Raw genomic sequence first — 25,296 nt, 5'->3', positions numbered from 1 at the left:
CCGATACCGCCCGCTGAGGAAGCTTTCTTCCATCTTTCTTCACTTCCCCGTCCGCCGTCCGCCGCGCGATTTCGCGTACAAGTTGCGCAAAGCGCCCGGCGCGGACGGCGTGACAAACAGATCCCTTCGCCATCTCCCCCGTAAAACAGTCGCGGCTATGTCGCGGCTGTTTAACGGTTTACGCGCCGGTCATTTCCCTTCAATGTGGAAGACCGGACTCGTAATAGTATTTATTCCCAAAACCCAGCAAGAACGCTTCCTTCGCGGGCAGCTATCGACCTATCACCTTGTTGAACACGGTCTCCAAAGTGTTCGAGTCATGGCTGTTGCCTATGCAGCGTATGTGCAATCCCCCCTCCCCCGCAAGGCCCCCACCCCCACAAGCCCCACACCCCCGCAAGTCCCGCACCCTTCACCCACGGCACTATTCGTCATACGTCACCCAACCCGTCCCCAACTCGCAGAAACCCGGCACGTAGTCCAGCGTGAAAGGTCTGTCTACTCTCCTGAACAAAACAGGCACACGGCGATTCCTTTGTTGTATGCCCTCGTATATGACAATTGCAGAGCCCGTGTTTTCCTGTTGTTTTCCGCGTGAACTACGCCGCTTTCGTGTAGTAAAGTCGGTACAGCCATCTGCTGCAGAGGGGGATTCGCTTGAACTTCCTTAGACATAGTATTACTTTTAATAATTAGTTATAAGTTATTTTAAGTAGGTATGTAAAACCGCAACGATTTGTAAATAGATAGTTTAGTTTTAGTAGGTTAATTATTTATATGACTGTTATATTATTACAAAATATAAAACCGATTACTAATGTATGATTAATTTATTAGGTTAAGTTTATAAAAATGATTGAAAGAATAAACATTACTTGAAGAAAAGTTTTATTTTATTTTATTTTAAAGTACACCTGAATAGTTTTTTTTTTCATTGCCTACCACGATTAATATTTTGTAGCTGTATTTCTTGAGATAAAAAAGTTAGTATAATAAGCGAGCTGAGAGTAAAGTAACAAAAATCCTTGCCCAGACGATTTTACTTCTAAATAATAAGACCCTCGCCTCTTAAAATCATACACAGAGCTACTTAAATATATTGCTATTGAATAATTAAAGGGTAGTATTTAAACGAGTGACTGTAAATTAAAGTTTTAGTTAACAAAAATAATAAATTGGGGCAACAGAATTACTAAGTGAGCGACTGACTGCGAGCGATGAAAAATTAATAGATCAGCAACTAACAAACATTCATTTGCGTTACATAAAATACAAAATGAGCAGCTTCATAATATTTGAGCGACCTAATATTAATTGTTTGAATGACAAAATTACGTCTTGTATTATATTCATTATTTGGCATATGATTTATTTATACTGAGTGGCATTTTATCTTAATCGAGGTATTTCGAATAGAAAAATCACTTTGAAAAATACTATAATGGACAGAGTAGTTACTATCAGTTCAATTTGATTTTGAAAGTTTTATAAAATAACTATTTGAACAATTTATTTTAGTGTTTTAAGTCGCTCTAGATGAGCGTAATTTAGTCGCTCACTTAGTAATCTATTCGCTCAACTAGTAATTTAGTCGCTCATATAGTAATGTAATCACACAGTTAGAATTCTAATATATCAAATGGATTAATCACAATCCTCCTTTAGTACGCTCAATCTGTATTTTATTATCAACTAATTTTCGTTGCTTGTTTAGTTTATTTGTCGATTACTCAAATTCATACCGCTCAAGTTATTAAATCAGTATCTCATAATCAGTCGCTCACTTTATTTTCAGTCGCTCGTTTTATTATTCCCCATAATTAAATATCTGTACTTATAATAAAACCGTAGGAAAGTCAAAACTGTACATGGGGTGTTCCTAATAGAAAAATCAACCTCATAAATACTATCGTGGACAGGAGTAAGTATAGTGCCATATAACTATTTGAAGAAACACTGTTAACCAATATTTTTTTATTAGAGTAAAAATTCTAGTAAACCCAATAGGTAGCGCAATAACGAAATAAAAGGAATGCATTTCGTAATACTAATTAATTTACTAGCTGTGCTCCGCGGTTTCACCCGCATTGCTTCGCTCCTGTTGGTCTTAGCGTGATGATATATAGCCTTCATCGATAAATGGGCTATCTACATAGAAATCTAAATAACAAGACATGGCTATCTAACACCGAAAGAATGTTTCAATCGGACCGAGTAGTTCCTGAGATAAGCGCGTTCAAACAAACAAACTGACTCTTCAGCTTTATAATGTTGGTATCTAAGATTCATTTTATTAGACCAACGTACAACGATTACTAAAGAAATAAGTGATTATTATGACGGACAAGATTATGGTAGTCGGTTTCGACTACACCAATCACAGCAATAGTCCTTTGTTCTACACAAAGATTTAACGTACATAATTATATTCCCGATTTGCCGAAGCAATAAACATTGCGACCGCCGATTTTGCGACTGTCGTACAAATCAATAATGATGTGAATGAACACTTAAAAAAAAGTTGCATTGCGCATGCTCTACGTTGCATTCAAGATCTTTCTAAAATCATCAAACCTAGATTCAACGAAATACTTTCCTCATCACATCACATACTTGAGATATTATTGACGATACTATTTTCATTTTTGCGAACCCACAAAGAAGAAAATTAAACAATATAATTAAATGTTCGAACAAACGTTATTTATTGAAGAACAAGCAATAAAATGTTTTTAAACTAAAAATTGAAATAAATATTAAGAGACATCTTTTATTGAATAGCTCACTTGTATAAAATGTGATAATTATATTATATGAGTAGCGTTATATTATGTTTTTGAGTAGTTTATATTTCTTTTTAATTAAATAAACATACAAAGCACCATATTTTATGAATTATCTCACTATTACAAAATCTGCTTATATTATATAAGAAGCGCCATCTGTTATTCAATAGCTTAGATTGTAAAAAAGTGAGTTTTTTATATGTAATACATTAAAAGCGCCATCTATTATTGAATAGCTCACTTTTATAAAATGTGATTACTATTTTTATATTAGTAGCGCCATCTGTTATTGGATAGAAAATTGTATAAAAAACATTTAACCCTTAATTTGGCACCGATAAAAATATTCAAAATATATGAATTTGACAATTTTGTGGTTTCAGGAGTATGTCATAAAGTTCTCGAAAAATGAAAAAAAAAATCTACCATTGCCCACTGCTGGGAAAACTGGTCCGTCACAGCGGACACTGCCAAATTACGGAAAATAAAAACCACAGTTAATTTTATTTTTTTTTACTAAAGAAAAATACAGAAATGAACATTTTAGAACTATTTGATACCGAAGTACAGTTTATTTTATATGGAAATTAAAAAAAAATAATTCATGTTTATTTTGTATGAAAATTAAAAAAGGAGTCTTAATTCTTCTTCTGTTAGTTGAATTAACTTGCCGGTTTTTTTGAACTGAATATAAGTTTGTCTGCTCTACGAAACTAGTAAAAATATCTTGAGAAAAAAAGGTGAAAGAAACTCAAAGGTGAATCATCTTCTGGCATGTCTATGTAATCATCCTCCTCACCTTCTTCTATTGTCGCTTGGTGACGGAATTGAGTTACTCTCCAATAATAATTGTAAGTCAGCTGAAAGTTGTTTTTTTTTGGTCTTTTGGCTTTGACTGTGGGTGGTTTCTTAGTACTTATTTTTCGGGGTGCTAATCAAGAAGCTATTGGTGTTATAGGCGATGCAGGCAATCTAGGAATAGCAGATAGGGATAGAACATTTTAATAAAAAGACTCGCCAATTTACGCACGACAGACTCTGGTCATCAGCAGGTCTATCAGAATCTTCGGAGTGTAATTCTTCATCGTCGGATGTATCTATTGTTACGTTAGCAAGGGAATATGGTGCAGGAGAAAACAAGGGGTGGAAGAATTAGTACTTGCATCATGCCATTCAGTTTCCGAATCTGATATTTCGCTAGCATCGGAAGGTGCATGTTCATTCGGCACTAAAGTAATAATTTTACTTGCGCGGTTAGGCTGTTGGCAAAGAAAAAAAATCCAAACTCAGAACCATAACCAAACAAGCAGAAGCACCCACATTTTGGCGGTGTCCGCCGCAGCGGACATAGTAATAAAGTGGTACTTTTCTATACAATTAGCAATGTCCGCTGTGACGGACAAAACATTTTGGTTACAAATAAACACCGTAAAAATGTAATAAAGTGTGTATGTTTTTGTAAATAATGATTGAAATGTTTATTATCTAATAAATAAATATATAATTCAATTCATTTTTCCACAAAAAATAAGAAAAATAGGTATAAATACCTTGAGCAAAACAGGTGGCTGCATTTTCGCAAACATTTTACGTCCCAATTGACATATGCAATGTTGTCACAATCATTACTTAATTTTTTACTATTTGTTTATGTTATAAATAAACATTTAATCGATTAGAAATCGATGAACATGAAATAAAAACTTGGCAGGATTTATTTTAAATAAGTGTCCGTCACACCGGACTATACCAAATTAAGGGTTAAAAGTTTTTTATTTTATATTATGCATAAACAGCGTCATCTATTATTAAATAGCTCACTTTTATAAAAGTTGCTTACGAGTAGCGTGATTGAGTTGCTTACGAGTAGCGTGATTGAGTAGATTATATTATTAAAATTAAATAGTTTTTTTAATTAAACATCAAAAGCGCCATCTATTATCGAATAGCTTACTTTTACAAAATGTTCTTATATTATATGAGAAGCGCCATCTGTTTATGAATAGTTTACATTACAAATAAATAAGTTATTTTAAATTATATGTTAAAAGCGGCATCTATTGTTGAAAAACTCACTTGTATGAAATGTGTTTATTATATATGACTAGCGCCATCTATTGTTGAAGAGCTCAGTTGTATAAAATGTGCTTAAATAATATTATATGAACAGCGCCATCTGTTATTGAATAGTTTACATAATTTATAAGCGTCATCTATTATTGAAAAGCTTACTTGTAATAAATATGTTTATATATATATAACATTAATAATATATCCGTAGCGCCATCTGTTATTGGATAGTTTGCATTGTATATAATAATATTATATAGTTATATAATATATTATATAGTTTAAAGCTTTTTTATAATAAGCATTAGTAGCGCCATCCATTATTGAATAGCTCACATTATAAATGAATGCTTTTAGATATCTTTCATCAGCAAGATATGTAATAAAGGAATTTAAAGATTTAAACATTTAATTCGTGTAAATGAATTATAAATACAAAATTTTTACCTCATCTTAAATGTGCGTATTTCAGAGAATACAAAGAATATACTTAAATAAAACACAAATAAATAATTGTGATATTGCCTGAATGAACTCATTGCGACATAATATATTTTGTCACTTGTACGAATGCAATTTTCTTCAAATTCGTTTAAATAAAACTCGATTGAACTTTAATGACAAATCTTTACTCATCTAATAATTATTCTAAGCAATTTCGATATAAAAAAAAAGACGGGTTGCACTCCGGGAGTGCCGGCAGAAGTGAAACGTTGAGCATGTTTGATATTTTGGAATGGTATCCGTCTTACGCTTTTTCGATCAGGTCACATGTCCTGGCGCGAGTTTAAGATTTTATACCCATTACAGAAAAAGTGCTCAACGCCGCTAAAGAAGTTTTCACTTCAAAAATTCACTTCCTACACAAGGATGATAACATATTATCAATTTAACTTTACTGGCGCTATCTATTGCACGTCTTCGCCATATGTTTAAGTGGATAATGTTATAATTACGTTAAATTTTTGAAAATAATATTGTTAGACCCCTACTAACGATTAAAAGATTGAATTAAATTTTAAAAAATTGATTATGATATTGAAGCGTGTTTTTTTTAAGTATATTAAAGGGTTTTTTTTTTATTAACAATTGAGTTCCGCTCGTGTGAGAGATATTTTAAGCAGTTCTAATCAAATTATTTTTTCTTAAAATAAATTGAACTCGTACTTACGTCTCTTTTTTGCAATTGCTTGCATTGTTATACGTAGATTAAAAATCAATTCATTATTTTGGCATGTCCCCAACACTTCGGAATCAATATTACAAAGTAAGAAGATTTGTATTTGTGTATGTAACTAGCTTTCAGCCCGCGGCCTCGCCCGCTATGCCTAAAACCATCTATGCTATAAAGCTGAAGAGTTTGTTTGTTTGAACGCGCTAATCTCGGGAACTACTGGTCCGATTTGAAAAATTCTTTCAGTGTTAGATCTAGCTCATTTATAGAGGAAGGCTATATATCATCACGCTACAGTACGCCCAACAGGAGAGGAGCTACGAGGGTGAAACCGCGCGGAGCAGCTAGTAAATTATATACTAAAACCTTCCTCAAGAACCACTTTATCTAATAAAAAAAGACGGGTTGCACTCCGGGAGTGCCGGCAGAAGTGAAAACTTGATTATTAACGTTGAGCATGTTTGATATCCATCCGTCTTACGCTTTCTCGATCAGGTCACGTGTCCTGATGCGAGTTTAAGATTTTATACCCAACGCCGCTAAAGAAGTTTTCACTTCAAAAAAAGACATCAAAATCCGTAGAGGAGTTTTAAAGATTTAAGCATGAACACTGCACAGGGACATAGAGACTTATACTATGTACTATGTAGAGTTTTATACTATGTAGTGATGTGTTTTAGACTAGCACAAAGCAGTGCAGGCTTCAGCCAGCGAGGAGCAAATTCTATCAAGACCCTTGATTTGCGTTTGGTTGTGTATTCAATAAAATAAATCTGTTAATAATAAACTTCTGGATCAAATATAGCAAATATTAAATTGAGCCAAGCGACACAACAAAGATTTTGATTAATGTAAATTTATATTAGATCTAATAGAAACCGAGAAGGGCCCGTTTATACACAAACAAGAATTTACTAAAATAAAACAATGTGCTTATAACTTCAGATATAATAGTCATGACTCATGACCAATATACTCTTATTGGTCCATGAGATAGTCAAGTGAAATTTAAAGTTTTTAATTGTTTAAAAATAAAGATTTGTTTCTATCTGAATAATTATTTGTGGAGACATAGATAGATTTAGAGAAAATTCAAATGAGCGCTTCTTTAAGTAGAATACGAGCACAATACCACACATATACGGCTTGCTTACGAGTTTCACGAATGTTTATTCACTTTAAATTTGACAGTGAGAAAACTTTCGTCGGAGTTTATTTTAAGAATAAAATTATAATTTTAGTGATTGTGGTGATATATTTTGTTAGAAAATGTTTAGATTAACAAGAAGCACCCCACGACGTAGTGCATTTTACTATTATCTTGCAGCGCGATTGATTGTTGAAAGTAGAAATGAACAAAGAGAAACAAGGTGAGTGATTGATTGTTGAAAGTAGAAATGAACAAAGAGAAACAAGGTGAGTGATTGATTGTTGAAAGTAGAAATGAACAAAGAGAAACAAGGTGAGTGATTTTTTTAACACTATATTTTAATAAATTAACAACAAGTTATCTTTTAAATTTACTATTACATTTGCAGAGAAATCTCAAGGAGAGCTTTACTCAGAAAGAATTTGGCAAATATTAACTTACAAAACCTTAGCGACACAGAATTTAAAAATAGATTTCGTCTAAGTAAGGAAGCATTTTTGTTCTTATGTCGCGAATTGAAAGAAAAATCCAGTCTAAAATCAAGTAAAAGGATCAGCCTGGAACACAAAGTAAGTGTAATAAGTACCTTTCATTATAATGTGTACATTAACTAATACATACTATGTGAGTATAATACACAGCTACACTACTAACTATTAACATTTTTATTTCTAGGTGCTGTGTGCTTTGTCATTTTATGCTACAGGCTCCTACCAAAGAATTGTAGGAATGGCTAAATATTTAGGCCAAACTACAGTAAGCAAATATGTGAGGGAGGTTATCTACTGATGCTCTTGTTAACCCTTTAATATTAAATAAGTTTGTTAAATTTCCAACAACACGAGAGCAGCGAAATATTGTAAAAAACAAGTAAGTAATAATTATAAGTATGTAGCTCAATAAAACTAATTTAGTGCAGAATTTTAAAGAGCAAAAGCAGGATCAACTGAATAACCACAAAATTATGATAGCTACCTAATACTAGAAAATTTCACTTACAATACTTTATTTACAGATTTTATACAAAATTTGGCATCCCTGGAGTAATAGGGTGCATTGATGGTTCTCATTTTCACATATTCACTCCAAAAAGAGACATGGAGCATTTATTTTACTGCAGAAAGCATTTCTACTCACTGAATGTGCAAATGGTGAGATATCACTCAACTAATTTATATGTACTAATAAAATTATAAATGTTTATTATGTTATACCAATATAATTTTTTAAATTGTAGATATGTGACAGTGAATGCAGAATTTTAAATATTAATGCCAAGTATGGAGGTGCCACCCATGACGCTTTTATTTGGGAAAACAGTCAAGCCAATAGGTACATCCAAGACTTACACCGGAATAATGAACAAGTGTGGTTTTTAGGTAACTATTTTTTTACATGTAGGTTGTTCCAATTATAAATAAAGACATAGATAATTAAGTGATAAGGTTATTGTCTGTTGTAAGATTATATAATTCAATATGCAAAACATATTTTTTCAGGGGATTCTGGATATCCACAGAGGCCTTGGTTGATGACACCAATCACAGATGCTGCTGAAGGCACTCCACAGGCAAAATATACTACCATCCATGGGAAGGCCAGATTTGTGATCGAAAATACTTTTGGAAGACTCAAAAATAGGTGGAGATGCCTTAGTAAGGACCGCACATTACATTACACCCCTGAGAGGTGTGCTTCGATCATAATGGCATGTAGCGTTCTACACAACCTAGCATTAGATTTTATGTTGCCTGATCCTGAAGACGATATAATATATTCTTCTGGATTAGGCGTTTCAACATTTTCTTCTCTAGAAGAACCTTTTCGCGAAAGTGGTTCTTCAGATGAATTGATTCGCGGTAGAGCCATAAGAAACATGTTAGTAGATAGGATTAATCGGCTTCATAATGTAAATATAGTTTAATATGTTTGAAACAAATATAATGTTCGTTATTTACAAAATAGAATTAAGTACCTTTAAGATATTACTTTCATAAAATATATAATTTCATCATCTCATTCGCACGACGTCCACTGCTGGACTCAAGTATGAGTATAGATTAAGCAAAATAAATTTAATTGTAACAAATACAAAATGTTTTCTTTTTAAGAAATTGAAGTGAATAGTGTATAGGTATATAGTCTGTTAACAATCTTTAATACAAATAAAATGAAAAATCAGACACTATTCACTTCTTTTCTCTAAATATGCATTTAAAACCTTTAATGCCTCTCTCATAAAATCTAACCACTGAGCTTGCAACTGAAGCTCTACATCACGCTGACGAATCCTCTCTCGTTCTAATTCTTGCGCAATTCGGTCACGCTCCTTTTCATACTCCCTAGCATTCGTCTCACACTCCTTAAATACTTTTAAAACTAAATCTTCAGGCTTCTTCTTTTTTTTCGGCGGTTGCCACTGGGTTTGCACTGGACCTGGTGTTGGTGTAAGTGCTGGTGGCGGAGTAGGAGCAGGAAGAGGTGGAGCGACTGTGGGTTGACTGCTTGTTCCTGGAGTATTCCATTCATCTGGAAAAGTTGAGATTCAACAATCAACGTAAATACTATTCTGCTAGCTTTAGTTATCAGGAATTTTTTTTTTTACTTTAAGTATTTGAAGATCTTATTTTTAAATGTTTTGTTGTTACTAGTAGTTATGACAAACAAAAGAGTTATAAGGTATATAAGTAAGTCCAACCTTCAGGAATTGGTGTATATTCATAAGCAGCATCATCCACAGTCAATTCGTCTACAGTTTCTGTAGCAGGTACTTGTACACCTGACAAGCTAACATCCTCTCCACCAACAACCTATAAAAAATAAAAAAGTATAATTATTATATGTGTATCTCATCCATAATACTCGGGTACCGTCATAAGGAAGGTACCCGGTCCTTTGGAAGGCTTACGTGGGGACACGGATCCAACACGCAGAGGCCCTTTAGAGAACTTTACTGTGTTGTGGGACACCAGCCGCAGCCTGCCCATGACTGCACTATAGAGATACAGTCCTAGGCAGTCCGCGGCCGATGTAGGGCTATTTCAAGATATGGAAAACAAAATAAACTGGGCTATGAAGTGGGATGTTAAATGGGCCGGTATTTGGGGACTATTGGAAACTATGGCACCTGCCTTTCTACTAAAAGAAAGTAAAAATATGTTGGCAGGTGGTGACTAGTGTTGCCAGGTGTCCCGATTTACGCGGGACGTCCCGATTTTCAGGGGTCTGGGGACGCGTCCCGATTAGTACCTGATCGGGACGCTAAATGTCCCGATAAATCAAAATGCGAAATAGAAAAAAAAAAAATGTGTACAGTATTTTTTACTCAATACATCACTATGTCAAATTCAAAATAGCACACATCAGCGTCACATCACATCACTTATTAAGGTTGATGTTCCGACCGTCCCTCCATACATTTTTGATTACCTCTAAACACTTAACACAGACACTATTTCTTTAAAACTAATCATTTTATCACTTCTCTATAATGAAATGTGTGCGCGTTCGACCTTTTTAATCAATAATTTACAATATTTACTTAGAAAAACAACAGTAAAATACCGGAAAAATTTGACACTTCTACAGTAGTGTGCGTGACTTTTGCCAAGCGAAACACGACATAAAGCACGACATCTAGCGCATAGACTATATACTTATTACAGATCTAGCGCGTCAATGTCTAAACGAAAGGCGATGTTTAGACATTGACGCGCTAGATGTCGTGCATTCGCGTTCGTTATCTTATGCATAATGAGCATAATTCTAATAAATCAAAGTTCTGTGTAAAAATTGAGTAATTTCATTTCCAATCGTTCAAAGAAAATAACAATAAAATAAAATAAAACTAATGACCTTAGAAACTATGTTTTTTTTTATTTATTACTCATTATTGTTCGTCCGTCGTAGGTCTGTAAACTGTATTGTACACTGAAGGTAAATGGTACTGTAGGTACTTTAGTTCGGCGTCGTCGCTCGTCGGCTTGATATAAAATTACATTCTTGATTTCATTGACACGCGCTATGATTTGCGCGCGGAATTTCTTGTGTTGTGAATTTATTTTTGTATGCTATGCATTTTAATTGATTCAAATTGCAATGTTTCTCTAGTATGCATTTGAGACTATATTGTAAATTGTAATAATTGATCGTGGGTATAGTAATTAATTATTCTAATAACGCAATTAGTAATATATGTATTTTCGGTGGGATTCAAAACAAAAAATTGGCCCGTGATTTTTATGAAATTTCACCACATTGCAAATCACATCAATCATAGTTCATACACATGTATGACGAAAGTGATTAGTATTGTGGCTAACATTGACTCATCAGTTCATCACTGAAACCAGTGATAAATCAGTACCTATATCATATTGTGTTTGAATATTTTTAAACAATGATATAAGTATACAATTATTATAAATCGGTAAACTATCAAAGTAATCACAAACTTGCAAACATTGGTAAAATGTCCAGTAGTTTATGAGCCTATTCATTACAATTTACAATCAAACAAACAAACAAAGTTTTCCTCTTTATAATATTAGTGTAGACAAACACTATGAATACGATCACTAATGCAAATTCGGGGATTTTCTAATTATTGCTAAATAATAATTGAATTCGTTTTGAAATACTCTATAATTTTTAGTGTATAAATAGACATTTATAATGTGGTGCTCATTTTTTTTGTACTGCTAACGCTATTGTAGGTACCTATTTTCGTTGTTTTATTTCAAGTGAACACGGCCATACAATTTTGTCACGAGCCGCCTATGATTGTAGGTACTTTTGTTAGGCTCCTTCGTCGTCCGCGTCGGCTCGAAAGTTCTTGATTTCATTGTCACGCGCTATGATTTGCGCGCGGATTTTCTTGTGTTGTGAATTTATTTTTGTATTATTATTATTTTTTATTTATTTTTTTATTTTATTGATTCAAATAAAATATTTCACTAGTATGCATTTGAGACTATATTGTATTATGTATAATTTATCGTAGGTATAGTTATTCTTATAACGCAGTTATATTTTCGGTGGGACAATTTGACCCGTGATTTTTCTGAAATATCACCACGTTGCAAATCACATCAATCATACACACGTATGACGAAAGTATAGTGGCTATAATTGACTCATCAGTTCATCACTGAAACCAGTGATAAATCAGTACATATATCATATTTTATTGTGTTTGAATATTTTTTAAACAACGATATAGGTATACAATATTATTATAAATCGGTAAACTACCAAAGTACTTCCGAATTTTCAGACAGACAAACAAGTAGTTTGAACACGCAGTTTTCTTATACTAGTAGCAAAAATCAAAACCATAATATTATGTTTCCCTACTATATTTTACTAAAAGTCGAGTGCGTCGAAATCGTAAATAATAATATGTTTTTCACCTTCCTGGTTATTTTCCCATAGTAAATAGTGTTTTAGGTTTGTTGTTGTAGGTAGGAATAATAATAATTATTCTTACATGTTGGTTATGAAATGTATATTGAAATAATTTACTTTTACAAATCATTAGTGATATAAGTTTGGAGTGAAAATGCTTGGATCAGCATAATATTATATGGTACTTCAAATACATGTTTTGATAAAAAAAACAATAGTGTAATAAAATAAAACTGCGTTTTATTGTAATCAATGTTGACAATTTTAAATTCCAAAATTATTGATCAATAAAATAGTTTACACCAACAAATATAACTTTTATTTTTATAACAATCGTTCATAATATAAACCGTAGCAGGTGGCGTTTTGAAGTTCTGTCTACTCATACAGAAAAATGGAAAACTTGTTTTTTTTGTAAACAATTTATTACTCATGTTGTTTGGCAACTCGAAGCGTGGTCGTCCGTCGTAGGTACTTTTGTTCGGCGTCGCGTCGTCGTCCGCGTCGGCTTGATATAAAACATTCTTGATTTCATTGACACGCGCTATGATTTGCGCGCGGAATTTCTTGTGTTGTGAATTTATTTTTGTATGCTATGCATTTTAATTGAATCAAATTGCAATATTTCTCTAGTATGCATTTGAGACTATATTGTAATAATTGATCGTGGGTAGGTATAGTAATTAATTATTCTAATAACGCAATTATATTTTCGGTGGGATTCAAAACAAAAAATTGGCCCGTGATTTTTATGAAATTTCACCACATTGCAAATTATATATTATACAATTACAATTACAATTATTATAAATCGGTAAACTATCAAAGTAATTACAAACTTGCAAAATATGATTTTCCGAATTTTCAGACAGACACACAATTTTATTAGTTTGTTTTAGCAAAGTAGGTACCTATACCTATACGCTTACGTCGCGCGTCGCGTCGTCGAAAACGGTGCGCCCAGAAACAAACATACCTAATTCAGTTACAATCCTTTTTTTGTTCCGTAATTTATTGTATTTATTCTAATACGATTTTTTTTATTCGTCGGCCAGTTCTACTAGGTATAAAAAGATAAAATTGAAATATAATTATTGTAGCGACAGCCATATTATGTTACTATGTTTTCGTAAATATGTTTTTCACCTTCCTGGTTATTTTCACATAATCTTATCTTATATATAAAAATGAATCGCAAAATGTGTTGGTAAGCGCATAACTCGAGAACGGCTGAACCGATTTCGATCATTCTTTTTTTATTATATTCCTTGAAGTACGAGGATGGTTTTTATGTAGAGAAAACGTAAATATTATGTACCACGGGCGAAGCCGGGGCGGACCGCTAGTCTTCTTATATATAAAAATGAATCGCAAAATGTGTTGGTAAGCGCATAACTCGAGAACGGCTGAACCGATTTCGATCATTCTTTTTTTATTATATTCCTTGAAGTACGAGGATGGTTTTTATGTAGAGAAAACGTAAATATTATGTACCACGGGCGAAGCCGGGGCGGACCGCTAGTCTTCTTATATATAAAAATGAATCGCAAAATGTGTTGGTAAGCGCATAACTCGAGAACGGCTGAACCGATTTCGATCATTCTTTTTTTATTATATTCCTTGAAGTACGAGGATGGTTTTTATGTAGAGAAAACGTAAATATTATGTACCACGGGCGAAGCCGGGGCGGACCGCTAGTATATATATATATAAATGAATCGCAAAATGTGTTGGTAAGCGCATAACTCGAGAACGGCTGAACCGATTTCGATAATTCTTTTTTTATTATATTCCTTGAAGTACGAGGATGGTTCTTATGTAGAGAAAACGTAAACATGTACCACGGGCGAAGCCGGGGCGGACCGCTAGTCTTCTTATATATAAAAATGAATCGCAAAATGTGTTGGTAAGCGCATAACTCGAGAACGGCTGAACCGATTTCGATAATTCTTTTTTTATTATATCCCTTGAAGTACGAGGATGGTTCTTATAGCTAGAGAGCTAGTTAGTTTAGTTTTAGTGCAGTGGCAGTGTAAATGTTGTTGTTGAGGTTATGTAAATTTAACACTTTAGTTAACTACCAAGATATAAAGAAATGAGGATAGGACACAATAACTATTGGTTGAGGTATTTATAAACTCATAATATACTTTTAAAAAAATCACGTTTTAATAAATTTCTAGAATTAAATTAGAACAGCTGATTCAAAATAGCCTAAAAAATCTTAATAATAATAATTACGCTTCACAGCAAGAAGAAATGTACCATAATATGTACCCGCACAAAGTCGATATTGTGTTGCCTACCGTTCGACTCAATGGCTAGGGTTGTAACTACCTTTAATAATTATTACCAAACTAATAAACCGAGTGATGCGAAATAACCATAATTCTTTTAGAGTTTGATAAAATGATCAGGCAGGTATTTTCTTTAATCCTCTGAATTCTCGGTTACTAAATTGTATCGTTGAAATTATTCTTAATCGCGTAAATTTAATAAATAATCATATGGAAAACACTTTTCATTTGTTTTTTTACTTTCACGCCCAACTACTATACAATAATTACGTTGTTTCGGTATTTTGACGAGAAAACGCAGGAAACATCCGTTGTATCATTTTAGATAGATTGTATATTTTGTATCTGTAGAATTGAAATCAAAGCTATGTATATGTTGTCTCCATTCTTTTCTTATCGGATTGTTGATCCCAATGCGAATGCGTCACTTAAATTTTATAAAAGACAATTAAGAACATCAAAAATAAAGTGATACGTAAATATTTCACAGTGCAATATATTATATAATTAATAATAATTATATATTTATGAAAAAATAATTACATCAGATTTAATAATAGCAATTGTTTTGAATGTACATAATATGAATAAATGATTACATCATAATAGTAATAATTACAATTGTTTTATTTCCCATTTGTTGCAACCCTAGCATATCTTCATGTAGCAGCAGAAGTACCTACACTGGCGGCGCGGCGGCATCGTGCGACATCAAAGGCATTGCCTTACTAGGTAAGTTTATAATGACTCATTTCTTTTATTATATAATTTACGTTTTACTTTTACAGAATCCGATTCAATGGATTATGAAGACGAGTCACACAACGCCATACGATAGTGATGATGAATGAACATTTCAATAAATGCATGCGTGTTTTTTTATGTTGTTTTGTAATTGTTAATTGTTTCTTAAATAAAGAAATAAACTAAATATTTAAATGATGATTTGTTATTTGCAACACAACTTTATATTTGAGATTCTTTACAAATGTATATTTAGTTTTGTATCATCAAATTTATAAATTTTATTCCATAGTTTTCAAAATTAAATGTAAATGACCATAAAAACATTAATAAAGTAAATCATTGATGTAAGGTCAGGGAACGTAATACATATATACATCTGACCATGTAGAAGCTAAGTCTTGTTGACTGCTGAAGTCTGTAAAGTTTTGTTGTCTGCTGAAGTCTGTACGCAATGAAAATGTCTGCCGTTTCGAAAATAAGTTTTTAAGACCCTAATAAATAAAATATATGTATATATAATGGCAGATCTGGTCAAATACTTTCAAAATTGTATTTTTTTCAGCACTTTCATAAGTGTCTGCCAGAATGTTATCCGCGTGATAATGGTCTGCCATTGTTATTTTCCGATAGTAATAATAATCTATTTTCAAATATCAAAATGGCAGACGTGGTCAAATGGTTTCAAAGTTCGCCAAAAATTTCCACCTGTCTTACCTAAGCGCGCGCCCCGTCCACCACTCTGGGCTTAGTGACTCCTCATCTCATGTATAGTAGGTATAGGGGAATCAACACACAAAAATCCAGGTCTGGTCAAATACATACAGGTAGCTTTGCGCTAGCTCTCTAGCTATTACTTCTTATGGAGAGAAAACGTAAACATGTACCACGGGCGAAGCCGGGGCGGACCGCTAGTAAATAATAAAATAATAAATAGTGTATTAGATTTGTTATTGTATCTTGTATACCTACGAATAATTATTCTTACGTCTTGTTGGGAAATGTTCAAATACCTACCTATTGAAATAATTTACTGTTACAAATCATTAGTGTTATTAGTTTTGAGTGAATAGGCATGGATCAGAAATTCAGAATATAATATGCTACTAACTACTCAAATACATACATGTTTACACAACAAACACCACTGACCTCTATAACTATAAGTTATAGAGGTCAGTGACCGTCAGTGACAAACACTATGGATACCTACGCTCGCGAATGCAAATTCGGTGATTTACTAATTATTGATACCTAGTCATTGAATTCGTTTTGAAATAGCCTGTACTTTGTAATTTTTAGTGTTATAGACATTTATAAAATGTGGTGCTCATTTTTTTGTAATAAATCATCCCGAACGCTATTGTATTTTCGTTGTTTTATTTCAAGTGAACACCTAGGTATACAATTTTGTCACGAGCCGCCTCTGGCCTCTGGGTGAAATAAACAAGTCAAATGATTTTTGTTCTAATTGTATTTTGGTAGTAGTTTGTTTAGAATTTACATTACCATTGTTTAATTTTTATTTTGTATTTGCAGTAAAATAAAAAGATGAAAAACTTCATTAGGTATATTGTACGACACCTCACTCTGAATCGCGCTAGCGAAATTTTTTCGTTACAGAGCACATATACAACTTTCGGACAATCTTCATTGAGGCCGGCCGGCAAATCGAGTATGTCGAGAAACTTCACTTATTCGATGGAGGTATTCTACCTTCCTTCCTCCACAGTTGTGGGACCCCGACGTGCATTGAACACGCAGCTTTCTGATACTAGTAGCTAAAATCAAAACCACAGATATGTCTGTGATCAAAACCATAATAATATTTTTACCTATTATTTTACTAAAAGTCGAGTGCATCGAAATCGTAAATATGTTTTTCACCTTCCTGGTTTTTTTTCCATAGTAAATAGTGTTTTTGATTTGTTGTTGTATGAATAATTATTCTTACTTGTTGGTTATGAAATGTATTTTGAAATAATTTACTTTTACAAATCATTACTGATATTAGTTTTGAGTGAAAATGCTTGGATCAGCATAATATCATATTTGCTACTTCAAATACATGTTTTGATTAAAAAAAAACAATAGTGTAATGTAGGTAATAAAATAAAACTGCGTTTTATTGTAGGTAATCAATTTTGACATTATTTATTTCCCAAAATTACAATAAAATAGTTTACGCCAACAAATATAACTTTTATTTTTATAACAATCCTACTTCCTACTAATGCGAAAGTTCATACATGTTTCAAAAGAAAAACTTTTACTTTTACTATTATTTCAATTTATCCGGTTTAATTAAGACTTAATATTGATACATATGATCATTATAAATACAAATAGGAATTAACAATATAACGAATACGTGGCACAACTAAAATTTTACCGATACCACCCGTGGTCATTCTCCTTTGTGGGTCATTTGTAACAGGATGGCGGTTCTACAGCGAAAAAAGAAAAATGATGGTCAGAACGCTGATACCGGATACCTTAAGATACTGTAATATAAAATATTACTAGATTAGATAAAATATTATAGGTAGTATCTTCACCGTGTGTGACGCGCTTTACATTCACGCCATCTAGAGTTAAATCTTTATCATTTTTGTATACGTCTGTGTGTGTAAACGACCCTGTATGCAATGACAGATGTTAAAACGCATAATTTTACCGAATTGGGTGGATTTTAAGGCAATGATATAACATATTTCAATAAAATATAATATTCAGTAACCGCCATGACTATTCCTAGGTTTGATGACTATTCCAATTACGCAAAAACTCAAATAAACTAGAAATGTAGAATTCAGCGCCATCTAGCGGGATATTGGCTGGGAACAGATCGTTGCAATCACCTTAACATAAATACTTTATTCTTCTGTACTCTGGCCGTGTTCACGAAGTTGGCGGGAGCAGCGAGCGAGGGCGAAAAATTTTTGAATTTCAACTGTTCGAAATTCAAAATTAGTTCTCCCGCGCCACTCCCGCCATCTTCGTGAACGAGGCCTTAAAGTTTGATTATATTTTATAATTTCTACTAGTCTAGCTAGCCAGACTGATTATGTACTTGTTATGTAAGATAGATCCATATTTAATTTAGGGTAATAGGTATTAGGTACAGAAGTTTAAAACGCATTAAATAAAAAAAAATTAAATTGAACCCGGATTCAAAAATACCTTGTTTTTTTTCTGTCCCGATTTACAACCCAAAATCCCGATTTTTTTGACCTGATGTACCGATTTAAAACAAATTTGACCTGGCAACACTAGTGGTGACTCGCCCTCTCACTGTATGGGCCCCCGAAATAAGTCGCTGCAATAGTGCGACAAGGGGGCAACATATAATTATTATTATTATTTTATTCCACTTCCACACACATTAGAGGTCCACTTGTGAGTATAATTTCTTAATTACTATGTTAGTTTACATTGTTTTTATACAGTTTACATTTACATTATTATTAATTTAAATATTATCATTACTGAATATTTTACCATTAATTATAATTATTAGTCATTTTAGTGCATATTAGTGCTAACTTAAAATTTGTGAGTAAAGGCCACCTTTACTGTTTAGTATGCCTATTGTATTTTTTTATAAAACAAAATACTACTTTAGAGTATTCATTATGCTCATAGAAACACCAAAGTTAAGACATTGTAAACAAAGATCATAATTGCAATGCATTATGTGGCACTCAAACCCCAGCCAGTCGTCCACACAAGAATTTCAAGTGTCACAAATCACAATACTAACAAAAAACTTAAGTGGTGACCCTTTTTTACAATGTTAGGTAGGTAAGTTGCAGACAAGTTAAACTTTTGTTCATATTCTGTCCCAATATGGAATATAATATTCAGATAATTCGAAAATCATTAATTATTATCAGTTTATTATATTTCCCTGAGATTACAACAATTGCTATGAAAAAAAAAGATATAACTACTACATTACAAAGCAAAAATATCACACCTGTACAAATCCAGCTTCTTGTATAGGCATCCCAGTAGCAGCCTGCACTCCAATTAAATTCAAAACTCTGTTTTCAAGGTCTGTTAATGTCAGCTGAATCGCTGGCCCACCACCTGTACCCTGAGCAGACCTATTTATTTTCGCCCACTTTTTTTTTTATATTGTTCTTAAAATCACTCCAAACCTAACAAACATGAACAAGAGCAGGATGTCAGCACCAATATAATTATGCATGCATGTATTTCAAATTGTGTGAAGTATGTGTATTTCCTTAAATGTGCGTAATTAGGATATAATAGGCTTACCTTCCGCCACTTTTCCTCTGTTCGAGAATCCCCAGTGCCATCACTATTGAGCATATCAATTACCTCCTTCCATTTTTGCTGCACATAATGTCTACCACGAGGACCCCCACTGGGTTTGGATAAGTCTCCATGCCTAAAATAAATTTAACGTGAGTTAAAGGACCGTGTGCTCTAATATTTTAATAATATGTGTTAGGTACCTTTCTTTTTCAATTTTGTTTTTACAAATTACACATGACTAGCGTAATACTTTAACTTGAGTATACAAATAAACTTTAGCTCTTTTAAACTTTACAAAAGTATATTCCAAAAATCCCATTGAAACACTATTAAAATCAACACAAATATGCTTATGACAATAAAATCTTAAATGTAATCATTGAATGTAATACACTTACTTTTCCATAAATTCTACCATAATGGTGTACTCAGTACTGCGGGTGGCTGGTTCTCATTGTAGAACAATAAAATAGTTCCAAACTTTTAACAATTTAAATCACAACACAAGACACAAGTTCACTTCAAAACAAAGTTGGCCTTGAATGAGCTTCGAGCGTCCGTCGTTCGTTTAGGAATACAGTCAAATCAAACACAATGTTTTAGTAATCAGTTAAATTATTATGCCATTTATCTAACTGAATATTATATTTTTCTGCAGTTTCTTCGTATTGCGTCATAAATTAAACAGTGTTAAATTTTTAAATGCCCTAAAATCACAAAAATTTTAATTAACTAAATACTTATCCAGGTTCTGAACGAAACATTCACTCAATGGTAAAAGGGCTGATAGACGTACAAACTTTAAAATCGCGGTTTTAAAGTTCGCGTACTTACTCGGCTCGACGTCGGTGACACACGTAGAGCTTGGTCAGTAGCTTCTCGCGTGTCACCGATATCGAATGTCTCTATGTCAGAACAGAGGGAATTTTATGTTATTCAGGAATTAAATATAGACATTTTTAATTTAATAACCAGCACTTATTTTTATATATTTATTAGTCCATGGTAAATAGCATTCTAACAAAATAAATGTTCAAAAATTGAAGGATATATTTTCGTTTTTACTATTATATTTTGAGGGTACTTTACAAAAAAAGAGCGTGTGCGCCGAGCCCACGCGTCAGGAGTGAAACTTCCTTGGCGTGATTCAAAGATACCTTCGCCAATATTCAATTAATTATATTCATTCATATTAATTATATTAAATTATTTTCATAAAACTAAAAGAAGAAGACGAAATTAATTAAACTTTTGCACTTAGTAACACCTATTATAGCTAGACAGGCTAGGCTCGCGGCTCGCGGCGGTGACAGACGTGCGAGCGAAGGCGAGCTACGAGTAAAATTTCAAACATGTTGGATCGTCAACGAACTTACTCGACGGTTTTTAAGTACGCGTACTTGGGGTGACACACGAGCGAAAAAGGTCGTCGAGCCACAAGTTCGCGTACTTACTCGTACGTCTGTCACCCCTTTAAAGAAGAAGAAAGAAAAAACATTTATTTCAAGGACATCAATAAAGAACATCAATACAATACAGAAAAAAATAAACAAAACTTAACTAAACAACAAAAAAAAAAAAAATACACAAAATTTACACACAAGAGAAAAAGTAAAAGAATTAAAAATAAAGAAAAACAATTGTAAAACAGTGTCCTTGAAAAAGGGAAGCCAACTCAGCGTAATCTATGCTGCAATATTATGCATACACAGAGCTGGTTTTCAGTGGCCCCTAGACATTGTAACGATTAGAGAAACAATATGTGAGTAATATTAAAATACGAAATAAAAATAGAATAAATACAAAATATAACCACGATACATATAGAAGAGATGGGCAGACAAAAATATTTTCATAAAATAGTTAGGTATATTAAAAGAAATAAATAATAATAAGTAAAAATATTAGATATATTTACATACATACTATATTTAAGTGTACATATTGCCACTAAGGTTGGATTTGTTGCATTAGTAATACAATTTTGTATTTTTTCCTAAAATTCTCAACTGTTCTAAGGCTGGGAAGTGGTGGTGGTAAGTTGTTCCAACACTTAGTGGCACTGTATTTGAAACTTCCTCGAAAACTAGCAGAGTGGTGCTTGGGAATGGTGAGTTTAGTTGCAGCTTGTCTGGTTTTATATACTGGATTTTGGTCACCCATCCAGACAAGCTTTTCAAAGAGGTACTGAGGAGTTTCGGACTTAATAATTTGAAAAAGGAACGAGGCAAAGTGGAGCCGTCTACGGTTCTCCATATTTAAACAACAGGCTTTATTTATAAATGGTGTTATATGCTCCCGTGGGGGAATGTTCCAACAGAAACGGGCACATGCATTTTGTACCCGTTGTATTAGCTGTTTCGTACGAGCAAGTATCCGCCTCCCGTATACCACGTCCATGTAATTAAATTTTGATAATACTAGACTGTCGCAAAGCCTAACACGTAGTTCCGGATTTAGGTACTTTCTAATACGGTACAGGATTTTGATGCGATAGAAGCAGTTAGCTGCAGTAACACCGATATATTTTTCAAATCTTAGGTGTTCATCAAAGATTATTCCCAAATTTTTTGCTTCACCAACACGGTCCAGAACTTTACTACCTATACAAACAGGAATAAGATGACATTGAATTGAGTTTACTACTTTCGTTGTGCCTAGAACCATATACTTGGACTTAGTTGGATTAAGAACTAGTGAGTTACGGTTTGACCATTCGAGTATGGAAGCTAAATCTGAGTTTAACTTATCTATCGCAGAATGTGCTTCATTCGGGTGAAATGATATAAATAACTGAACATCGTCAGCATAAATATGATATCGGCACGATTTTATATGTTTTACAATATCAGCAGTATATAATATAAATAAAAGAGGGCCTAAAATAGAGCCTTGAGGAACTCCTTGTGTAACAGGTTTGCGCTCTGACATCTTATTACTACCGTCTTCCATTGCTACTGACACCCTTTGTGTTCGATTACTTAAATAACTGTTGAACCATTTTATAGTAGAATGACTGAGACCATAGTATGCGAGTTTAGATAATAGTAGTGATGTATTTAATGTATCAAAAGCTCTCGAATAATCCAAAAGCACAAGGATTGTCCCTTTTCCTTCATCTTGCGCACTAAGAATGTCATCCAGCACATCGGCCACAGCTGTTGTTGTACTTTTGCGTTTTCTGAAACCAGACTGACGATCGGGTAGGATGTTATGATTTTCAATAAAATTCATCAACTGCTTGTGCGCCAACTTCTCTATTACCTTTGAAAGACACGGTAGTATGCTAATCGGTCTAAGATCTTTGAAATTTTGTGGATTATTAACTTTGGGTATGGGACGCACAAGCGCGTTTCGCCACAAACTGGGAAATGTATCAGTTGCAAATGATTGATTAATGATATACGTTAGAGTTGATAGCGTCGATGGGATTGTAAGCTTGAACATTTCCAACGAAATATCATCAATTCCAACTGCTTGCGACTTAAGTTCCTGGATAGCATGTAGTACATTGGACTCATTTACAGATGTAAAAGAAAATGTGGCATCTCCGTGTCGATGAAACTCATAATAGGTCAATGCGGACAATGGTAAACTATTTGCTGGAACATCAAGGAAATGATTATTTAAGGAATCAGGATCGCTAAGATGTCCAGGCAACATAGGCTGTTTCTTACGGTTAATTGTAATGTGTTCCTTCAAATGCTTCCACATATCATGAGGCTTATTTAGGTTTTTATTTATATATAAATCAAAGTATGATTGTTTTTCGCGTTCTAATGCCAAACTAACATATTTTTTTAATTCAATATAGTATTCTTTATGAGAATCTATTTTGGTTAATCGCGCTTTATTTCTCGCTTCATCACGCAGTTTAAACATCTTCTTGATATTGTAAGTTATCCATGGCGGCTGTTTATCCCTGACACGTATTCGCTTACAGGGAGCATGGAAATCAAACAGTGATGTAATATACGCGGTTAAGGTAAAAACTAACTCATCTACATTATAGAGTCCAAGCAATGAAGACCAATTTATTGTTCCCAGAGATTTGTTGAACTCATCTTTGTCAATATCTTTTATCGGTCTATATGAGATATACTTCACCAAAGCTTTTTCTTTCGATACGTTAAGCCCACAGGAAAGAAAGGCATGTTGACTAAGTTCCTTGATATAATCAACAACAACATTGTGAACAGACGCATTAGTACAAATTATATCAAGCAAAGTTTCACTAGAATCTGTAAAATGCGTGGGTTGAGTAATGTGTTGGGTTAAATTAAATGTTTGTAGGAAACTCGTTACTTTTTTACTATTTACATGAGAGCTATTCAGTAGGTTTACGTTAAAATCCCCCATTATCACAATACTATCATACCACGAAAATGAACTTATGGAATCTATCAAGGCATCTAGAAACTTATTAATGTCTAACCAGGGAGGACGATATGCTGTACCAACAATAGTTACCTGACCATTTAGGGATAGTTTCAGCCACATCTGTTCGATACTCTCAGCGACGGGATGAGGTATTATACGCGCGGACATACCATTCTTAATATAAAATCCAACGCCGCCGCCTCGCGTACGAATACTGGTCGGTCGCGGTATGTGACGCAGTCTGTACCCAGGTACGGCTGGCGCACGCCCATCTTCACCCTCTCGTAGCCAGGTTTCGTTTATGGCCATAATATCTACGTTATGTCGATCCATTGCTATAAGGAACTCATCGTGATTTGTACTAAGTGATCCGGGATTTAAAAATCCAACACGTAATTTATTTTTATTATGCACTAGCTGTTGCCCGCGACTTCGTCCGCGATTCGGTCGTTTTTCGTCATTCGTCGTTTAAAAAAAATACGTGACACTTTATTTTTGAATGTTCTTAATTGTCTCTTATAAAATTTAACTACATTAAAATTGAATACTCTGATAAGAAAATCTTAAAATCATCGAAAATCATAGACATCGAATATCTGAAGAAAACATGAATGAATGTGATTTAAATTCTACATTTCTTAGTAATTAAAATAATAATCTAAATTAAATGTAGATTAACAGTTTGAGCGCACCATTATAGAATATGTACCTAAGTAATAAATTACGTTAGTTTACATTGTAACTTTACTAAAAACACGATGACTTTCTTTCGCGCTCGGTACCACAAACTAAACATGTTTGTGGTACGTGGCCCACGTCACTTTACCCCCCACGAGTTCCCCTCCGTTGCTATGCGAAAATACATTCGTCGCCCTACTGTAGGAAAAATTGTAATACTGCGGCCTGGGCGTTATAACACGCTCAGGGAATTCCTGAGTGCTGATAGACTTCCGTCTATCGGCATTTATACCAATTTTATATTAATATCACCATCTTGAGGAAAAG

General features: G+C 33.5%; 2 protein-coding genes across 2 annotated transcripts; one reads left to right on the top strand and one right to left on the bottom strand.

Moving 5' to 3' along the window:
• Positions 1-7,203: 7,203 nt before the first annotated feature.
• LOC149475675 (uncharacterized) lies at positions 7,204-7,969 on the top strand. The gene is made up of 3 exons (XM_089712445.1): positions 7,204-7,400; positions 7,569-7,749; positions 7,856-7,969. The coding sequence occupies exons 1-3, from the start codon at positions 7,300-7,302 to the stop codon at positions 7,967-7,969; spliced, it is 396 nt and encodes a 131-aa protein (XP_089568571.1). The 5' UTR covers positions 7,204-7,299.
• A 1,391-nt stretch (positions 7,970-9,360) lies between these two features.
• Positions 9,361-24,563, bottom strand: LOC149475674 (uncharacterized). Its single transcript, XM_089713161.1, has 5 exons — positions 24,462-24,563; positions 22,841-23,175; positions 19,912-20,044; positions 9,879-9,990; positions 9,361-9,709 (listed from the first exon to the last, which is right to left on the bottom strand). The coding sequence occupies exons 1-5, from the start codon at positions 24,561-24,563 to the stop codon at positions 9,366-9,368; spliced, it is 1,026 nt and encodes a 341-aa protein (XP_089569287.1). The 3' UTR covers positions 9,361-9,365.
• Between the last annotated feature and the right edge of the window lie 733 nt (positions 24,564-25,296).

The sequence above is a fragment of the Colias philodice genome, chromosome 29 (assembly GCF_061535455.1).
Source record: "Colias philodice isolate Cphi_HAF_F1 chromosome 29, ilColPhil1 Martin Lab GWU primary, whole genome shotgun sequence".
In the NCBI taxonomy this organism is placed as follows: Eukaryota; Metazoa; Arthropoda; class Insecta; order Lepidoptera; family Pieridae; genus Colias; species Colias philodice.
The sequence above is the reverse complement of the archived record's forward strand: the minus strand, read 5'-3'. Positions and strand labels throughout refer to the sequence as shown.

Excerpts from the sequence above, each read along its gene's own strand:
- LOC149475675 (XM_089712445.1), top strand. The coding sequence starts at position 7,300 with ATGTTTAGATTAACAAGAAGCACCCCACGACGTAGTGCATTTTACTAT. Across the intron at positions 7,401-7,568 it reads AATGAACAAAGAGAAACAAG|AGAAATCTCAAGGAGAGCTT; the intron begins GTGAGTGATTGA and ends TTACATTTGCAG. Across the intron at positions 7,750-7,855 it reads GGATCAGCCTGGAACACAAA|GTGCTGTGTGCTTTGTCATT; the intron begins GTAAGTGTAATA and ends TTTTATTTCTAG.
- LOC149475674 (XM_089713161.1), bottom strand. The coding sequence starts at position 24,563 with ATGGGCGTGCGCCAGCCGTACCTGGGTACAGACTGCGTCACATACCGC. Across the intron at positions 20,045-22,840 it reads GAAGACGGTAGTAATAAGAT|GCATGGAGACTTATCCAAAC; the intron begins GTCAGAGCGCAA and ends AATTTATTTTAG. Across the intron at positions 9,710-9,878 it reads ATATACACCAATTCCTGAAG|ATGAATGGAATACTCCAGGA; the intron begins GTTGGACTTACT and ends CAACTTTTCCAG.